Raw genomic sequence first — 20,532 nt, 5'->3', positions numbered from 1 at the left:
CCAGGATCTGCGTGTCACCAAGAAGATGTCACGTACACTTTTGTGACAGAGCAGTAGAGTAATTTGTCGATGGCTACTACCATGCTCACTGTTGAGTTTTGAAAGTGACTGGGCAGCCAACAACTTGGTAATAAAGCCCTTGATAACTCCGTAGGTCCTTAAAATTTACTGCTCATTCGTGACGGCTGTATTTCGGAGCACAGCACCCACATAAACAAGTCAGTTTTAATGGATGTTGTGGGTCACCTAATGGGCCGGGCAATGGAGACACCCACAGCGGCCGTTCAGAATGTCCACTGCTGTAAATAGTTATGAGGAGAATGTCACGAGCAGACTACATTATGTTTTTATACTTCATGGTCTGGCATCATTGGTATTTTACTGGGATGTCCGCACTACATGTTGTCATGTGGATAGCCTACAGCTGAAAAAAGTCATTGCTTTGTCGTTTGCTGTGTGCATCCTGAAAGTGTCCCCTGACTGTGCTCTCTCATGTCCAGTCGAAGATGTTGTCATTGAACCAAATTCGCTCATATTGGTTGACAGCTTAAGATACAATCGACGTGTAAGAGTTGCCTTTTCTAACTCGCTGCAGATTGACATATGGAGCTGACACGTGGCTGAATGGTGTAATCATGTACAAGAAGATAGCGACGACCACTGACTCACTTTTTCTCACCACGAATTGGCAGTCCAATGATATGTTGTCCACTGGCATCTCGCTGAGACAAACACAGAGAAGTGACAGCTCGCGTTTTTTTATCATATTACGGGGACAGATGGTCAGATGATCAATTGCATTATTTAGTGGTGAAAACGCAATCAATCTGACGCATTCGCGTAGTAGTCACCTCATTTTACAGGGAATGTCATTGTAAAGCTATCGTGACAAAATGTTTTCGGGTGATTCAAAATAACTGAGAAGTTTGTCAGCTTGGTCTTACTTTACGACTCAAGACTATGACCGCAACCCTGGGCAAGGAATGACTTGGTACAAAACACTGGTAGTGAGCACTGCTTGGCCTTGCACATCCCAATCCCCTAGTATCTGGAAGTATGGAATCAATAAACCTTTGCATGAATAACGGTGCCGATATATTGACAATACAGTCAGTCTTTAAAACAAAGGTAGACACCATTTACTTCCCGATCATTAAGACTGATAACATTAAAAAATCCATTACCGCGGCTGTGTATATTGAGTGCATTATGCATATTTTTCATGAGGATTACGTCTGCTGAGACAATTACTTATCAATGCAATTAATGCACATAGCCAGAGGGAGCAGATACTGCAAGCATAAATAACATCGACCAGCTTTGCCAATGTTTTTAAGGGAGTAATCAGCAGATAGTCGCTAATAGTAGACAAAAGAGGCCCAAAGGCAGAGTTTTTTGCGTGGAAGAATGATGGGCTTACACATCAGGGATCAGTTAGTCACTTGGTTTCGGTTACTCAACGTTTAATACGCTAGATAAGCGATTAATGAGGGTTTTTGTTGGTGATCAGATGTTCCTGCGTGGTTGCTTAGTGGTGGAGCTGAACTGCTAATAAACAAAGCAACTTGGTTGATCACAAACTCAGGGAAAAGCAGTATGATGATGCTGATGGAGATACGTTAGCATGGGCAATGTCAGTCACTTAGATACAAAGTGGCTGCAAATGAAATGGTCTCAGGTCATTATGTACGTACGTTCATTATGTACGTACGTTCATTACGTACGTACGTTCATTATGTACGTACTCCTGCAACCGGTACAACTCTATTTGTTTTACGAACATAGAGTAAACATCCGATACCAATCCACAATAAATCTTGTTCCCAAGTCAATAAGTCTAATATCAATTTTCTCAACAATTCCTCTGGGCAAAACACATCAGCCGAACAGAGGTCGATCGCGGAACAAAAGAATTCGCGTGATTCAACTATATTTGTCGACGAAGCATGATATTTTCAGATATATGGTGATTGACTTTAACACTTTCATACCTCCAGGATACCTAACTCTGATCTACTCTCAAGTTATGACGATATTTTGGTAATCAAACCTACAGATATTGGCGAACTCTCCAGTCAATGGTTGTCGATTTCGATCATATGGACGGAATGAAAGTTCATGTAGGTAGATGCATTGTCATAACAATCACTAGCGCATATTGGAAACTTGGTATGTCCAATGGTGATATCTCTGTCGTGTAGAACCTAGAACTCACATTTGTCAATGGTGCAGTGAATCATCAAGTAGCTTACTCAGTGCCAGGGTATAGATTTTTCATATTTACCATCGTTTAAAAAATTGTAACGGGAGATGTGTGCTCCAATGTTATGTAGTGAGGCGAAAATACATGGAGTGAGCATTCTTTGATGCTTTTCTTCCATCGTCAAGCTGCTGTGCTATCACAGTTACAATTTTACGATGTGGTCCGAACACTTGCAGTCATCAGACAGGTAATAACTGTAGAGGTTATTGGCAGAGTCACTGCCTTTTCGTGTATTCGCCACCGTTGATAAAGGGCCACTAGACTCCCCGAGAAGGTGGTTGACACACGATCTGATCTTGAAATCGCTACAACTGTGACCACTCTTTAAGCAGAGAGCTTTTTGATCTACAACATTTCCCGCTTGTTTAAACCACTACAAAACAAACGTAGATGCTCAGACTCAATGGGGTTGCTGCTCTCCAACGATAAGCACCGTGGACTTGAGACTGATGAGCTGTAATTGATACGAATGCACTACACGGCAACTGATTGATACACGAGAGACACCAAGAACCATGATATCACCACCACGCTTACCTAAACCAAAAAACATACCATGTCAACGTAGCATATAGATCAACCAGGTACCAAGCTCGCCCATGTGGCATAAAACATCTGAACAATACAAATAAGGCAGCAAGAACCTAAACCTGGCCACGCTGCTGCGCCGCAACCAACCTAAGAAACATACTATGTCAAGCTAGCATTTATCGAGCGGGTAGCAAGTGGGCTTACTGATGCAAGAGGCGAGTACATCTGATTAATATAAAGGAGACGAGAGCCGATCAATCAGGATCCGAGGAAATCAAAGACGACGTGGAGCTAACCAGCCATTTCTGCGGACGCATTACTCCACTTACTGGCCTCATATAAATGATAATGAAGGTCACAACAGATGGCCCTGTAAGGTTGAGGAGCGTGGTTGCTCCACGGCATGGACCAAAACGTGTCCTGCTTACCAGCATCAACAAAGACAATTGATAATGGTCACAGATGGCCCAGTGGCGGTGGGTCTATGTGACATGTTGGTGTTGGCACTGACGGCCGCAACGTTTGACTGATAATTTCAACAGAACCTATGGACTCCTGTTGTGGACACCAAGCGACCCTCACTGAAATGCATGATAAAGAGCCTTTCATTCAATCCACAAAGATAATATACTGGTGCAACACATCCTTCCCACAAGAACTTCAGAGCAAAACAGAAACCATGTCGTTCGCCTCAGGCAGAAGAGTTCGTAAAAACTGAGACACCTGAGCCAGCGAAGTATCCATAGAGAAGTGGTTCGATTGATCATACAACATGGTAAAAAATTCAATACTTGAAGCACCGCGAGTACTTGAGAGCAGCAGATAAAACCAATATATGTAGCCATCAAACGTTACCAGTCAGAGTATAGATTTTCACTTACCGAAGGCAACTCGGTGTAAGCTTACTGACATGACTGAGATAGTTTTAAAATCAGACTACTCTCAAAACATAACAACAAATTCTTCGTTTGATCCTTTGAAGCTGAATTCTCTTGTGGTGCAACGTCTGCGACACATTTCTATGGCTCTGGTGAGGTTTAAAAGATTGTGTAGTGCAAGAGATGCATGTCAGGTGCAACTGGATGCAAGAATTCGAGAGAAAATCTATCTTATCATTGACTGGCCTGTTATTTTGAGAAATAGCCAGTGGCAGTAAAAACGAATCTGTAAAATTATGTTATTTTCAACAATCAAAAGGCTGGCTTCGTGATCAGGGAGTGGTGATGTCCGCGTTAAATTACTAGTTGTACCATACAGGTTTGTTTGTTCTTGTGGTGCATAACCAATAATTTACGGGTAAGAATATAATCATATATTGATATTTGTTTTTGTATCAAAGCTGACACTTAAGCTTCCTTTTATCTGAACTAGACAAAGGTATTTGTGGACAAATGTATCACGATAACACGACAGTCTAGTAATCATGCGACATAATTGGCGTGAAAATTCAGACAAGCCCTGTTTTTCTTCATAGACATGTATCAAGGCACTAACAACTTGCAGCACATAAAACCTTTCCAATCAGGCATGCGCAACCACTGGGTAAAAGATATGTTGTTTAAACCACTATTCCGAATATCAACAGCATGCTTAACTAAGGCTTTCTCCATCCTCGCACCCGAAGGTCAGTTACATGCACCCCTCCCCCTGTGGAGGCATTACTCAGGTTACTACAAGTGGTAAAAGGCAAGAATGCCCCCATTTCAGCCATCCTTCACTCGCTCACTTTCTCACTGACCCATCATTCAGTTTCGTGACCTATGGTCACTTGGCACCAAGACAGCAGGCAGATTTCTGTCGTCCAGATGAGGTGAGATGTTGTGTGGTCGGTCCACTCCAATATTATCTAACCATGTACTCCTTATCTTCCGTGTCTTCCATGGCCTGTGGCAAAACTGCCATAATTCTTTTCCTATATGAAAACCATGTCATTTTTCATTCACCAGATACGTCAACGAATGCGCACTGTTCAGACCAGCGGAAGCGGATATAAATCTTGCATAGCAGAGGTGCAGTAAAGTGGTAAACGGGTGACATGGGAGGGTATAAAAATGATAGATACCCGGAAGATGTGTGTACGGCTGTACATCCTGATATTCGGCGATATTTATGGTGGATGCAGTGGAGCTGAAAGTTGATATGGTTTTGGCTTTTGACTGAGAGAAGGGCAATATGCTTGGAAATTGTCTTATCCTCCTTCCAAAGTTGAGTATGGTTCGTTTTATGATTGACTTAGTGTGATCATGAGTACCTAATACAACAACTACGGGGCTGAAGCCATGTCCTCACACCTCACCTTCTAGTTGTGCCACATGATGTAAATTGCGACATTATACTGCGAAGTATGGTCTAGAACTTCGCTAAAACTCAGGTGATTTCCTTTAAGCGAATAAGAATCACTGAAAAATAAGTTGTTTCGAAGTGAACATACCACTGGTCCTTGCATTGTACCTTGGCACTGAAGGACTACGGATGTCTTAACGAGACCGCGACTAGGCGGAGATATTGCTATTACTAGAAGAGAAGAAAATGTGACTATTGCATTCATTGTGAGACCCTAGACAGCTGTGTCACCACAAAATAATCTTCAGGAAACGTCAGCATAACATGCTTGTTGACGTGTCTTGTAAGACTTCCAGCAGAAAAAGCGATGATATCAATGACTAATGGCATCTTCAAACATCAAAGCCCACCCACACCCACAAAATGAACGAGAATTAAAAACTATGTGTTCGTGTGTTAATTGAGGCTTCAATTATGAGGGGAAACTTCATTACTGTTGGCAGTCGCAGTTACAGATATTCCTAGAGTTGCACTTTACAAAGAATGCAAACAGAGTTCAGTCAAGCAATATATCAAACTGGTAGTTACATTTTGTCTTGATCCTTGGTTTTTTGGACAGTATATCAGTGCTCATATTTACTTATGCATTGGTGCGTATCAACGCATTGCACGTAAAGACAGCACTCTGTGCACACTACTTGATAACTCCAGTGAAGTTATCCTGTGGCGTTTCAATTAACGACAACCCAGGTCACATTAAACTGAATTCAGCTCAAGGCTAAGTTTGAAAAGGATCCATCAACGAGGAGTTTTGATTGATCAAACCTCATCATCCTTCTCAGCACTACGTCTCCCCTCTGGTGATACCCAACTTACACTAATGGTTGCATGTCATGACTCAGTTTTTTACTTTTTCATTCGTTGAAACAAGTAGCTAATCGATTCATTTCGTGCTTGAAACAACTGGCCACAATCAGTGATGCTAATATCCACATCACCTTGAGAGTATGGCAATATTGACGGACAAATATCGATTTCTGAATTCAGCTTTTGCTTTGCGAAAGTACCAGTGGGTATTGACAATGTCACCGAAAGGAAAACATCACTTCGTTTTTAGCACTGTTGGAGTTTATCGCCGAGTACAGAGTGTAAACTGTGGTGGAGTGAGATTTGGTGCAGCCACGTGAAAATGGTCATAACGCAAACAGTGTTATACCTTGATTTCGAAAATGGAACGTTATCGGTTATGAGACGTCTTCTCAAGCAACGTTGTACTAGCAATGTTGAACAAATACGAACATTTTAATCGATTAGTTCCACAAACCAATAGATTAGAATATCGAATACACAGAGTTCTACATACTGAAGAACTGAAAGATGTCTTCAACAACCCAGCGGATTGTATAGAGCTTATTTCATATCGGAGTGTTCAAATTCTTCCAACGCCTTGGGGACTATTGCGTATAGTGGAAGTTCTAAATGTTGAAGAATGGTCGCTGGAACAACTGAAGCTTCGGTTACTCACAGACAACTACTGAAAAGTCGTTGGAAGCTAGAAGTGCTGCTGATTGATCTAGTGCGCGGGCTTCAGGTAATCTTCAAAGATCTGAAGTCTCTCTTCCCAGCGGGTATTTACGTAATTGTAACCATGAACTACACTCAGCAAAAACAAGATATCCAACTAGTATTTTCTGGGCATGCGAGTTGTGCGAATCATATTACTACCTCCGAAATGACATCATCATCGTCTCATGTAGTGATGCTTTGAAATGTTGACTATAGAGGGACCTGCCCTTTTGAAACTGGATGTGATCATTAGCAAGGCAAAAGAAATAATTGCGGTAAAAAACCGAAGGTTCGCAGCGGTTTCCAACTTAGATAAAGCAATATTATAGCAATTTGAATGAAATATGATCAGTGACAACATTATAAAAAGGGAGATCTAGAAGTGGTTAGTAGGTTATCAGACTGGGCTGGTTCATGTTGACTACTTATTCTTCAGCCTGCATTACCAGCAGTCAGCTGAATTGGGCCTAAGTCAAAAAGGTTTAACAATTGCAGTTACAGCGAAGTAGACTGAGCAATAAGCGAACGCATACTCCTTTAAAAAATGATTCACATCTGAAACAGTATCAGTATCGCAGCCAGCAACAAGACTTCGCTTGTTGCCAGGACAGCTCCGGAAGCATGCTGCAAGTAGGTCATGTACCCACAACCTTAAATCACATACCCGGAGTATAAGTACCACTATATCAATTATTAAGGACAGGATCACCTAAAAGGATACCGTGGCAGTAGATTTTAATTAGAGTGATAGGGGAGAATAATACAGGAGGAATTGCCCCCGTGTGGTTTCCAAGCCGGGCGAAATTACCCGCAGGGGACTACTATAAGCTGAATGAGACGATAGAGCGGCATAATGTAATGGAATGGCCATGTGAACTTCGATAGAATCGTTGAATGCTGTCAGTTGTTGTCTGGGGAGCTACTGAAGTAAGATGTCGTTAAAGGCGGCTCCAGAAGAGATCAAGTATACAGGTATTAGCACAAGTTGGAGTTACCTGCACTATTAACGGGTTTTGTCATATTCTTGATAACCGCATAAGGTAAGCTACAGGTTCGGCGTACCTCCATGTCTGGTATATTAATCATTCAAAATAAGTTTAAAAGGCATGTGCCACATTCTTCTTCATTGAACCATGGGCTAGAACACTATATCCTGATGGACACAGATTCATGTCACACCAGATATCAAAAGGTTCAACCAGTAAGCCTTAATGTCAGCCCATAATTCCACCAATAGCTTGCAATGAGTTACTTCTTGTAAAGATTTACGCAAATCCGACTGTCCACTGCCTCAAAAATGAGCTTAGCTTGTCTGGGCTGGTGCTAAGGAGGCCAGGCGAACCATTCGGATGGAGAATATTGCCCATTCTGTAGCCCGCCTGGAATCCAAGATAGCTTTAGAACAATGAGTCACGCTCATATGTATTGGTCAATTTCAGAATTCCGATTTTTTTTTTCTTCTCCAAAATGATGAAGAAATGAAGATGTATATCGGAATGTCTGAGGCAAGAAACGGATTGCAGGAGAAAATTCTTCCAACAAGCTCCGAGACGAACACCATAACGTCAAGAAGGGGACTCTTGCCAATGTTTTTGAAATCGCCCTCTCAAGAATAGTGCATCGACTAGGTAAACAACCACCCACACACTGTGTTGGTCAGCGTCCAAAAGAAACGCACACTGAATTCGATCTCAGTTACTAGAAACAATACTTTGTAATTCTTATATCTCTTTGTTACCTCTATCCATCAAAGAGTCACGGGATCTGCTGACGGAGTAATTCTATAGTATCTCTTCGATTGTGGATAAATCGATGTGAAATAGGGACATCCGTTAAGTACTTGTTATTTTTATATGTCACACCTTTATAAGGTAATATTGCATTTTTTTCAGTGGAATACAGCCGAGGGTCTAGATCCGGTGAGGCAGGCTTCACGAATAATGTGAATTTTATCAAATAAGCTTGGTGATGATACGTTTATTCCATCGGTGGATACCATGCAATGGCCTGCTGATATCTATCAGCAGAGAGCAGGTCTACTTTGGCAGGCTGTAAAGTAACACGTTAGTTCCTGAATATACAACAAGATGTACGTCTGAATCCACAGCCAAATGAATTCAACCTGAGTAGACGAAGTCTCAAGTAAACCTTGGGAAAAAAACGAAAAGAGAAAACAGGCAACTTATTGTCCCCACAAGTCTACTTCTGCTCAAATAACGTATACGATAGACCAGCCCTGTCGACTCTTCAAGGGGCTAAAGATAGATAAATGGCTTTGGAACGTGGTATGGATGGCTGGGGAATGGTCGCATTAGGTCAGAATGCTTAAAGGCATGCAGGAAAGGTTCGTGCGTATAAGGACAGCAACTATAGTTCTTTTCACTTCAGAATGACAAGCAGGGATGACTACTGCTGTTCGTTATCAGCCTTGTCGTAGTGATGCTGGTTAGGCACAATATAGAAATTCATGGAAGAGCACCAAAAATGCCAATGATCAACACAAGCATTTTACAAGTTTTGAGAAAGAGAGCTGTCAGACTTCGATTAGAGCTAGAAAAAATGAAGCCCTAGAGCAAATACTACCTTGGACCCCCGTCCAGCTCAAATAATATTTACCCTTAGTAATTTCAATCCTACGCCATTCCATTTCATTTTAGTTTCTATTATTATCACTGACAATTCATAAAGCAAATTTAAGCTGGTAAAGTGGATAACTAATAATCGTGTTAAATTTGTTATTAGAATGTGCCACAGAGAATTACGATGATTTAAATCATAAACATGTGATTAAAATCAATATTGATACAAATGAACTAATATCTAATGAAAACGTAATGCAATTTGAAACACTGCCACTACTGATATGCAAGCGACAGTTTATTAGAATTGATTCACCTTTTTAAACTTGGGGAAGAATGCTTTAGATAATGGGCAACCACTCGAACTGTTTGTACTGTGGGTAATCTGGGTACATATCGATCAATCAGCACTTTATTTGTTATTTAAAAGTTCTGCTGTTGGAGTGCTTTCGGTCTATATCTGCAGGCTGTTTTGCCAAACATTGTCATACCATTACAATGTTGTCATACCATTACAATGTTGTCATACCATTACAATGTTGTCATACCATTACAATGTTGTCATACCATTACAATGTTGTCATACCATTACAATGTTGTGATGTTATGGATCTGATGGACAGGAGTGTTCAGCATTGTTTTGATGAGGGCAGAGATTATTGACAAATACTTCAGCCGCCTTGTTTAGTAGTACTTCAAACCAGCATGTACCAGTTGGTCTCTTTTGTTATATCAATATCGCATGTAGGTAGATGAGAGATTCCAATGTACACCGTATATTTGATATTTCGCATGGTATTGGATTACGCAGAAATATAAGTACGTGCCATGTCAATGACATCTCACTGAAGTTCTTTCACTTTGGTGTGACGAGGCTCTTTCATCCGATTTGCATTCGAACTCAACCCAAAACCATTATTAGAGCAAATTCTTTGTACTTTAAGTATCTTATTGTACCTGCTATATGCTTGTTACAAGAGTTTCTAATAATTGGTTATCCTTCTTTCCCAGAGCAGGTCTCGATGCTACTCTCGAAGTCAACAAAATGTTCCCCTGCGAAAACAAATAAGATAGGTTGACACCTGAAAGAAATAGTAATGTGAACCTTAACGTTCGTGTACATTTGATTATTATATATCTTGAATTTTTCTAGCGTCAAGCTACCAAATAACGTTAATGCATTAAGAAATAGTAAAAGCCTACTCTAACACCTACACGTGCTTACATGTGGCTACGGGATGGTTTTTCCTTGAATATGCATCATAAAACTAACATATGAACCCACACAGTTCCATTTCATTATCTAACAAGTAACAGCAGAATATTTATATTCCCGCGTGAGTGGTAAGGGAACGACAAAGGAGCCTTTGTCGAAAGTCTGCAAGCTGAAATGTCACGATGTACTTCTGCATCAAAATGCAGTAGAAAGGAAAATGGATCAAGGACATCCACAGAGTGTAAGGTGATTAGGCCTAACCACTCCCTAAAGTTAAACATTACTTCCCGCAAAATGATTACTTTAAAAAAAATTTAACCAACTATCAACAGCCTTCACAACTCCAAACAATAAAACATGCTGCTATTCTTGGTAAATAACATCCCAATATTATTGTTGTTTAGCTGTTCCACTCCCTGAAATCCAATAACATGTCATTTCGATCTTTATTTGAGAGAAATTCATTGAATTAACCAGTTAAATATTCATATCCGTCAGAAAATCGAAGTTGACCTTGAAATGTCAGATTGCCAAACGCTTTCACTTGGTTCTTGCGTTTAAATGAGTCACGAATTGAAACTGGCACATTGCATAAGCGAAGTATCTGCAGGACATCCCACCAAAAGAGGCCATTAGTGCTTTTTGACAAGTTATCAAATGTGCCAATATGTTAATTGTGAGTAGGTATGGGTAGTCATTAGCTCAACTTTACAATGCAGTTAATTTGAACTTAACAATACCCGAAACAGGACGCAAAACAATCGATCCATTAACCAACAACAGATATCTTTGAAATTTTATAACCCATGGACCATTATGTGTAAATATATATCATAGTTCATTCAGCAGCAAGATTCTCAATTTCAAACTTAATAATTCACCTGACTTGAACGACAAACTCGTTATTGTAACAAGTTTCAGAACATCCATTTCACATGAACTAGAACACAAAGATTTCAGCAAATAGATACATGTATATTGATGCATGGCTTTAATAACTGACAAAATTTGAAAACTGTATCTGGTGATGGTTGCAAGCTAACTAGCTTTTTTCATCAATACTTAGCATGTGTTTTGTAGCAAAACTAATAAAGTGAATGTGAATCGGAATTTCTCTAATGCCACGTTTAACATCTACATAATTCATTCACACCGATAAACATCGGTGTTCAAGCTCTAGTCAAATATTTGTCGATTGAAAAAAATCTGCATGCATTGAAGTCTTTTATATCAGTTAAGCCTACGTGGCCTTAACATGGATACATCATACGCTGTATTCAAGGTAAAGTTTAAGAGCAAAAACCTACATTTTGTTGTTTACTTTTGAATCGGAATTTATTTTTTGCTGTACTGTACTTGATATATTGGGATTCGGAATAATTGAGATGGTTCTTCCATTCTTTCATCAGCCATGGTTGATCAACGATTCTCTTCCCTTATTTAATAATAGCCGCCTCACACACTTTAGGAAAACCAATGAGGAAAGAGCATTTTGCAACGTCTTTTTTAATCAGCCATGGTTAGTCATTCTAGCTTTGAATAGCAAGCTTACATACAATTCCGATATGCAAAAACGAGCATGCGTTACATCTAGCGTTTGCAACTTCGATTCGATTTGAAGATATGTTTTCTTTTCCCTGATTTTGTCTATGAATGTCGTGTAGGTTGGTTTACTAGTGAGGAGGTGTTTCACAAAAGTACTTTAGGAAAGATTTTTAACTCGGCAAGAGCAAATACGTATCACATTTGGATTTCAACATTGCCGTTGAGTAGACAAAAATACAACTGCTATCTTTTCACCAAACTTCAGCAAAGTAGCATACATGATAACTGCACCCCGGCACTGTGTATTTCAGTTTGAGGTTCCTGACCCACGATGAAAGACGAACGGTTTTCCACTTTAAATCAAAGTCAGCTCTACGTCTGAACGGTTCATTTAAACGACACGCTGAAGGATAAGTAGATTTGAATGACATTCCCAGGTTGAAATTCATTTTCCGTCGTAATCCAACCTTATTTGACCTAAACCTTACAGGTTATATGCATTGATATCACAGTCGTCTCATGTTCAGTTCATGCAACATCTCAGCCGGGCTTGGAACTTGTAACATATGCATCAACTGCACATGGAGTACACTATTTTAGACCAAGCTATAAACTGGTGTCAGTCGATTCACGATCATGGAGAACGAGTAACAAGATATGGTAACAATTGAATTTTTTCTCTAGCGGGATGTGCATGTCTCACACGAGATGAGAGACTGGTTTAGTGACGAGGAATCTGCTGGTAAATTTATTTTTTGAACATATTCAAAAGGTTTGGATTTCATGGTTTTAAATGAGATAGGAGAATTCTGAATCGTATGCATGTATCAGTCGTGTTCGGCAGAGGAGGAACGCAGATGAGAGACTGTCAAAGCTATATTTTGCTTCGATTGGTCATATCGCCCAACAGGAATTAAAAACACTTGCATCCTAAAGGAATGCATTGCATATCACTTCAAAGTCATCATTACTAGCTTCAGGCATGTAAGCACGTTCATTCTACAAACTCCCCTGGACACAAGGTATTTGCGAGTTGATAACAGCCAGCCATTCTTGTCTGTATCAGCTCGAATCTCGATTTAGAAGCTAGTGCCTACGAGGATGATCGAAAGGTCGTGTGATGCCAAACTAATGAATGACTTCATTGACGTGAATGCACTGGAACCAATAGCCGTCAGGCAAAGTGCTTCCATACCAAGTATCTACAAACGTAATGGGTTAGTTGTATCACTATAAAACGCAGATGAAAACGATAACATCACACAGACAACCTTTTTAGCTGCAACTAAATGCATCACGTTAAGTAATTAATTGACTGACTGAGGGTTTAATGACCAGTTTTATGAGAGCGTCACATTAAGGGGTCACAGTTACAATGGACCATTAAGATCAGTTATGGACTTAGATTCCATTAGAACTGATGGGATGGGATTGTACTTTTCAACATACTAGTAGTCCATGTTTTTGACGGGGATGGTTTATTAGGGTATTGAAACCAATCTGAGCGGCTTCACAGGAATCACAGGAACATCAATTTAGACAGGTTATAGCCAACGCTTTCAGTAGAGGCTTTCTCGGCGATTTGCCATGTTCATGAAAGCGAGGCCACTTTGGTGAAGTTTGTCTCAAATCCAAGATGGCCGACAAATTTCATAATGGCACCTGTTTATGGTTTCCAAATAGCCATAACTGTTTCCTCTGAAGGTCAGTGCATTCATAGAATTAAGTCATCATCATGTGGAAATGGATTAGTGGTCGTTTGTAATGTGGCTTTGTCACGAGCAATTGATCAGTTTGTTCTCAGTTGAGATTAAATTATCCTTAACCACCCTCTTGTTCTAACTCCAATCAGCCATTATTCAGGCGACAAAGCACGTGTGGGCGCCAGTCAAGCATGTGGCATTGTCCTTTTTAGTAATTTATAAGTAAATCAAGTTGATCAATAGATTATCAAATTGTCCATTGTTAAGTACGAACAACAGACACACATTACCTATTGTCAATGCATAATACTTTTACCTAACTCCTCAATTAGCAGATTATTAACTTAAAATGGAACTGGACTAGCTTGTGGCCAGATAAACAATCGCTTGGTGGGAAAGTACATTTTCCATGGCTTCAAAAGGTTAAATATATTCCTGCCGATCAGACCGGCGCCCTTACATACTTTATCCATATAACCATATTCATTGCTGTCAGGAGCCATCAGGCCGATCAAAAGCGACAGTTAGCAAGAATCGATTGCATAGAAACCTTATAGTGTGGTGACAAAGATATCACCACTTCTCTCAATATAGCACTCTTGAAACTAGAGCATCAAGCCTCTTTTAAGGCTTTGGCCACAACATTTCAACACTGCCCGTACAGCAAAGTTATCAAAATTGTTGAAAATGTCTTCTTTCGTCTGAGTTTACGTATCTAGCACGGACAGTCGTTTGTGAATGTCAGTCTTTAAGATGCCTTGATCTACACCAAAGCGAAAATTCCTCAAAAGGTACATTTTTGTGGGTCGTGAAAATTTAGCTATCACTTCCTGTTCTTTCCATGATAGGCTTAGATGACGAGCCCATTGCAACATCTATCGTAATTGAAAGACAAAAACCTCATCATTTCCAGAGGACCAAGTCACAATCAGAATGCAGGGATGAGTTAACTCATCAAATTTGACAACGGTCAACAATGTACTCTTAGCATAGGTCATCAGGTAGCTTCGTTCAATTTCGTGTCCACATATTTTCAAAAAGGTATCACTGTCACTGTACAATGTATTTTAGCAAAGGAGAAACTAGTGAACTATCACATTTCGGCATTGATTTCAACTTCAACAAAATTTGAACAAAACAAGCCCAGTCTACACTTGACATTACTAATACATTTCAAAGATGATAACCCACACCATCGCAAGTGTAAAAATCGCTGGCGGTTAAATCGATCCAAGTACTTTTGTTTTAACTCCCACAATGCTTTATGTGTGGCAAGTTATTGAAATATCAATCAGACAATATTGGGTCTGCGGTCAGGGATTTAAAGATACCAATACTGTATTCGGGAAGAGTGGAGTGTGTCTCACGTGACCGGTGAAGGTCACGTGAGTCAGCTTATTTAGATGTTCACCTTTGACCTAAAATGGCAAATTGAAAATTTCGTGGGCAAGAATTTGGATTTTGATATTTTATACACCAAAGGTATTTTTAAGGTCGACTATGTGTTGAATACAACGTGGAAATCTACTCAAAGGGACCAAAAATATATGGTAAGGTCAACTTGATTGTCTCTTCCTGGAAATGTACTTCTTTTACTGCAATCCTCAAGAAAAATGAAGCAAAAATTGAGTATTCACAGTCTTTGGCAGTGATAAACAATCGCCCAAAGCTAGCACTGAAGCTTGTCTTCAGGATGGATTGTTCCGCCAGTTCACGCCCAGAGCTTGCACTGATCCGTCTTCAAGATAGGGTGTTCCCCTGATGTAGACCATGGCGGTATTGCGCATGCATCCCCCTCTCCTACCCCACCCTCAAACAGCCACACCACACCTCCTCACCCTCCAAGCAGAATTAGCCAACTTAGAAAATTCTTAATGATGAAGCAGCAGTAACTAACTACTAGCTCAAGCTGCATGTTATGACAACTTAGAAATGAATACGCCAGCCATCAACAAGAACAAACAATAATCGGTAATATTGATGACTTTCTATGATTAATGACAGGTACATGGGGAGGAGTAATTAGATCGACACATCGACTTCACATGTACACGGGATGTGCAGACTTCCGACTTCGATTTTCAAATAATTGTGATGAATATCAGTTTGGCGTTGTTGCTATTGTCACAAAGGAAAACCAATTGCAACTGTTTCAAATTTTGAAATATGGCGAGAAGTATCAGTTTGGAGTAATTGCTATTGTCCCAAAGGAGAACCAGTTACAACGTGTCCATTCCGCCAACCCTAACTTATAGGGGTTTGATATAACCGTTAGTTACGTTGGTCTTACAGAAGACTAGGCCAGAATGAAATCTTTTAAGACGACTGTCATTTCCGAAAACTAAACGCGTTTTGTTAGTAAGAATAGGCAGGATTGCAAGAAACAGAGGCAAGAAGATGATCAACAGACGACCCGCAGAAAGGTATCTTTACATTTGTGATTATTTAGTAGACTTAAGCACTCTTATAGAGTAAAAAAGAGTGCTGTTTTTCACACGGTTTACACCAATTTGGTAAGAGATGCGTTGGCTTTGTAATAGTCAAGCATTCTACAATTATAAGACTGCTGAAAACTATTAAAAGATGGGAGAGTGTGTCTTACCTCTAGTTGGTACATAGACGTTTAAATTTAGGCAGTCCTCGTTCTGATCCTTAAGAAATGGTATCAAACGTTTAAAATGCTCCATGCGACCCTTAGGGTACTTCGCAGCTAGTTCTTCCTCAGTGGGGATCTTCTGCGGACACACAGGGCGGTGAGTGATGGCCACCCGGACACCATTCCACTGTTCCATAGGGCTGGTCGGCGGCATGAAACGGAGGTTCCCGCCAAGAAGAGAGGCGTAACCCAGTCCCAAGTAGGCTTCGACCGGCGGGAGGTGTTTGTTTGGTATCTCCACGAGCATGCCCCGCAGCTTTCCATACTTTGTTTCGATCGTCCGTGGACTCATATCACGGGTGTAGACCCTGCCCTGTGCCCCATCGGGTTGGTCGGCCAACACAGCCAGGAATTGTAAGAGGAGAATCCAAAGCTTCGTCATCCCGATATCGTTAATCCCGTGTCAGAATCCAAATTTTATGTCGTACATTTTAAACGGATTGCAAAATCTGTCCTCGCACTTACTTACACTGGAATTCTTGAAATAAGCACCAATAACATTAACTCTTTTGCCATTTGCCAAGGATACTTCAATATTATCATCAGCCTCTAAATAAACCAATTGTAAGTCGCTAACGCCACATTAACAGAATGTCCTATGTATCCGTTATATGCAAAATGCCAAAATCGGACAACAACTTTCGAGGAAGATATCAAATGTCTTTATGTACCCTATTATCCTAGTCTTCCATATAAATCCGTTGCTCCGATCCTCAAAACACTTAAGAAATCCTTAGATACTCCTTAGCGAATCAAGTTATCCCACTGCCCCGGTTGAGAACATCTTTCTCGTTGATGAAGCATTACCCAATGAATTATCCGTTCCGTCCTGTAGCGTGTGACTCGACAATAGCCAGCGAGCTAGTCGATAGCTCTGGTTAGCTACGCTAAGATTCAGCGACTGAACGCAGTGGATGGTGAGCCAGCACCGCTGCTCAACCTCGCCATGGGATCAATACTGCATTAAGCCTGCAGGCCAGGTCGGTACTGTCTTGCGCAATGGTTTGATTTTAGATAAATGAATGAATATTTTGCTCATATTGGTCTCGTTCAGTGTCACTCTTCACAGCCACTGTTTAGTTTCAATCAAAGTTCTATCAGTATCCCTCCCCCTTAAATTTCGTCTCCTGCTTCCGTTGTTAGATGTATTCATCATCATCATCATTAATCTTCGCTTTGTGGCCCAAACACAGTAATTATCATCAACATATTCAAAAGAACAAGCACAACTTTGGGTCCCTGACCACAACCTCCTACCCCCACCCCCACCCCACCCAACCCCGCCACATTTCATAACAGTACAGAGATGCTCGATAAAGGATAGCGAACTACAGACCTTACCGGATAAGGTAACGCGATTTTCTGAGTGAACAAAAGAAGCGATGAGTAACTTTACTGCTCTTGATACAGACAGAAACTCATCGACTATGAGACCACCAGAGGCATCTAGCACAATATCATAACACAGTCGGTCACATCTTTCTTCTATCACGTGTTCTTTTTCATTTCGCGACTTGCCAACTGAGAGATGACATCTCTAACAGCAACAGGCAAGGAACCCCCATTGGTTGCTTTTCATCAATATATCTATCAGAAGGTACACGCAATTCCTCCTTATGAACGTCTACCAGAGAGAAAAAAGTTTTCTCACACTTTACTCACCGTTCATTACAGACAGGGCTCTGATGATCTGCTGAAAACAACAATATAGATTTTTATCATCAGTAAGTACACGCAATTGTTCCGTATTATGAACGGTTTCAAACTCAAAAAGACAACTGAAGCAACAGTTTATAAGACATCGTGTTGCTACTATCTTAGACTAGTAGCTGTTATATTGGCTGTTGTCAGGCTGTTGTCTCTATTTTGCTTCTATACTCTTAACGAGGGGCCGTGTCTTCCCTTTACCATTACTAGGTGCTGATACCTGCTGGGGTTGAGAGATTACTTATAAAAATACTTAGCTCTCAACAGGCAGAAATGAGATGTCTGGCGTGACAAGCTGTATTCTTCATCATCATCAACATCATTGGCATGCAGCAATGAAGTATTTGAGCATCATTGTGTTTGCAGTGCTTGGTTATGAAATCATCATCATCTACATCATCATTATAGCATCATTGTCTTTGTTGCGCCTTGTCATAAAGGAATATATCTCTGAAAATAAGAAAAAAAAGAACTACAGTAGTGTGACACCCCTACACTGATCCAGTGAGAGAGATCATTACAAAAATACTTAGCTCTCAATAGGCAGAAATGAGATGTCTGGCGTGGCAAGCTGTATTCTTCATCATCATCAACATCATTGGCATCGCAGTAATGAAGTATTTGAGCATCATTGGGTTTGCAGTGCTTGGATATGAAATCATCATCATCATCATCATCATCATTACAGTATCATGGTCTTTGTTGCGCCTTGTCATAAAGGAATATATATCTGAAAATAAGAAAAAGAACTACAGTAGTGTGACACCCCTACACTGATCCAGTGAGAGAGATTATTACAAAAATACTTAGCTCTCAACAGGCAGAAATGAGATGTCTGGTGTGACAAGCTATATTCTTCATCATCATCAACATCATTGGCATGGCAGCATTGAAGTATTTGAGCATCAGTGTGTTTGCAGTGCTTGGTTATGAAATCATCATCATCTACATCATCATTATCTTCATCCTTATAGCATCATGGTCTTTGTTGCGCCTTGTCATAAAGGAATATATCTCTGAAAATAAGAAAAAAAAGAACTACAGTAGTGTGACACCCGTACACTGATCCAGTGAGAGAGATTATTACAAAAATACTTAGCTCTCAACAGGCAGAAATGAGATGTCTGGCGTGACAAGCTGTATTCTTCATCATCATCAACATCATTGGCAGCAATGAAGTATTCGAGCATCAGTGTGTTTGCAGTGCTTGGTTATGAAATCATCATCATCTACATCATCATTATCTTCATCCTTATAGCATCATGGTCTTTGTTGCGCCTTGTCATAAAGGAATATATCTCTGAAAATAAGAAAAAAAAGAACTACAGTAGTGTGACACCCGTACACTGATCCAGTGAGAGAGATTATTACAAAAATACTTAGCTCTCAACAGGCAGAAATGAGATGTCTGGCGTGACAAGCTGTATTCTTCATCATCATCAACATCATTGGCAGCAATGAAGTATTCGAGCATCAGTGTGTTTGCAGTGCTTGGTTATGAAATCATCATCATCTACATCATCATTATCTTCATCCTTATAGCATCATGGTCTTTGTTGCGCCTTGTCATAAAGGAATATATCTCTGAAAATAAGAAAAAAAAGAACTACAGTAGTGTGACACCCGTACACTGATCCAGTGAGAGAGATTATTACAAAAATACTTAGCTCTCAACAGGCAGAAATGAGATGTCTGGCGTGGCGGTATTCTTCATCATCATCAACATCATTGGCATTGCAGCAATGAAGATTTGAGCATCATTGTGCTTGCAGTGCTTGGATATGAAATCATCATTATCTTCATCCTTATAGCATCATGGTCTTTGCTGCGCTTAGAATACACCTACCGAAAGTAAGAATACAAATAACAGTGTGACATCCGTGTTCTGAGCCTGACCAGTGTTTACGAGATATTTGAGACTGTTTGCCGGGTGTCAAAGCCTCAGCTGTGAATTTTACACAAGTCAGACTGTCGTCTTCTACATTGCTTTGCCTAACAAAGGACCATATCTTCCCTTAACAAAGTGTTATTTTGAATTTTGTAATTTACCGACACTATGAAATGATGACACATATCACAGCAACAGACGAAGGACACCCATAGGGACACTACTAAACATGGATACGTATAGACAGATATTAATAAGTTTACGCAAGCGTTCCTTTTTGGTTGAAAGACGATAACTGCTGGGCAACTGATACCCGTTGCTGGTGAGAGATTTGTTATAAAGATACTTGGTCCTCAGCAGGTAGGAATGAGATGCCTGGCAATATGATTTGTATTCATCATCATCATCGGCATCATTGGCATGGTAGCATTGAAGTATTGTAGCTTCATTGTATTTGCTGTGTTTGGATATGAAAACATCAACATCATCATCATCATCATCATCATCATCATCAACATCGTCAGCAATATTATTGTATTAACAGCGACACTGAAAATAAGAAGGAAAAAGATACCATTCCAAACAAAGTTGTAGT

General features: G+C 40.2%; 1 protein-coding gene across 2 annotated transcripts in view; it reads right to left on the bottom strand.

Moving 5' to 3' along the window:
• Positions 1–17,209, bottom strand: part of LOC135494585 (neuroligin-4, X-linked-like) — a 116,378-nt gene extending 99,169 nt beyond the window's left edge. For both annotated transcript variants that reach the window (XM_064782687.1, XM_064782688.1), the window contains exon 1: positions 16,289–17,209. In XM_064782687.1, coding sequence (XP_064638757.1) covers positions 16,289–16,724 — 436 coding nt within the window. In that variant the 5' untranslated portion in view covers positions 16,725–17,209. The remainder of the gene's footprint in view (positions 1–16,288) is intronic.
• Positions 17,210–20,532: the final 3,323 nt, after the last annotated feature.

Source organism: Lineus longissimus, chromosome 10 (genome assembly GCF_910592395.1).
Source record: "Lineus longissimus chromosome 10, tnLinLong1.2, whole genome shotgun sequence".
Classification (NCBI taxonomy): Eukaryota; Metazoa; Nemertea; class Pilidiophora; order Heteronemertea; family Lineidae; genus Lineus; species Lineus longissimus.
This window is presented reverse-complemented; position numbering and strand designations above follow the sequence as displayed.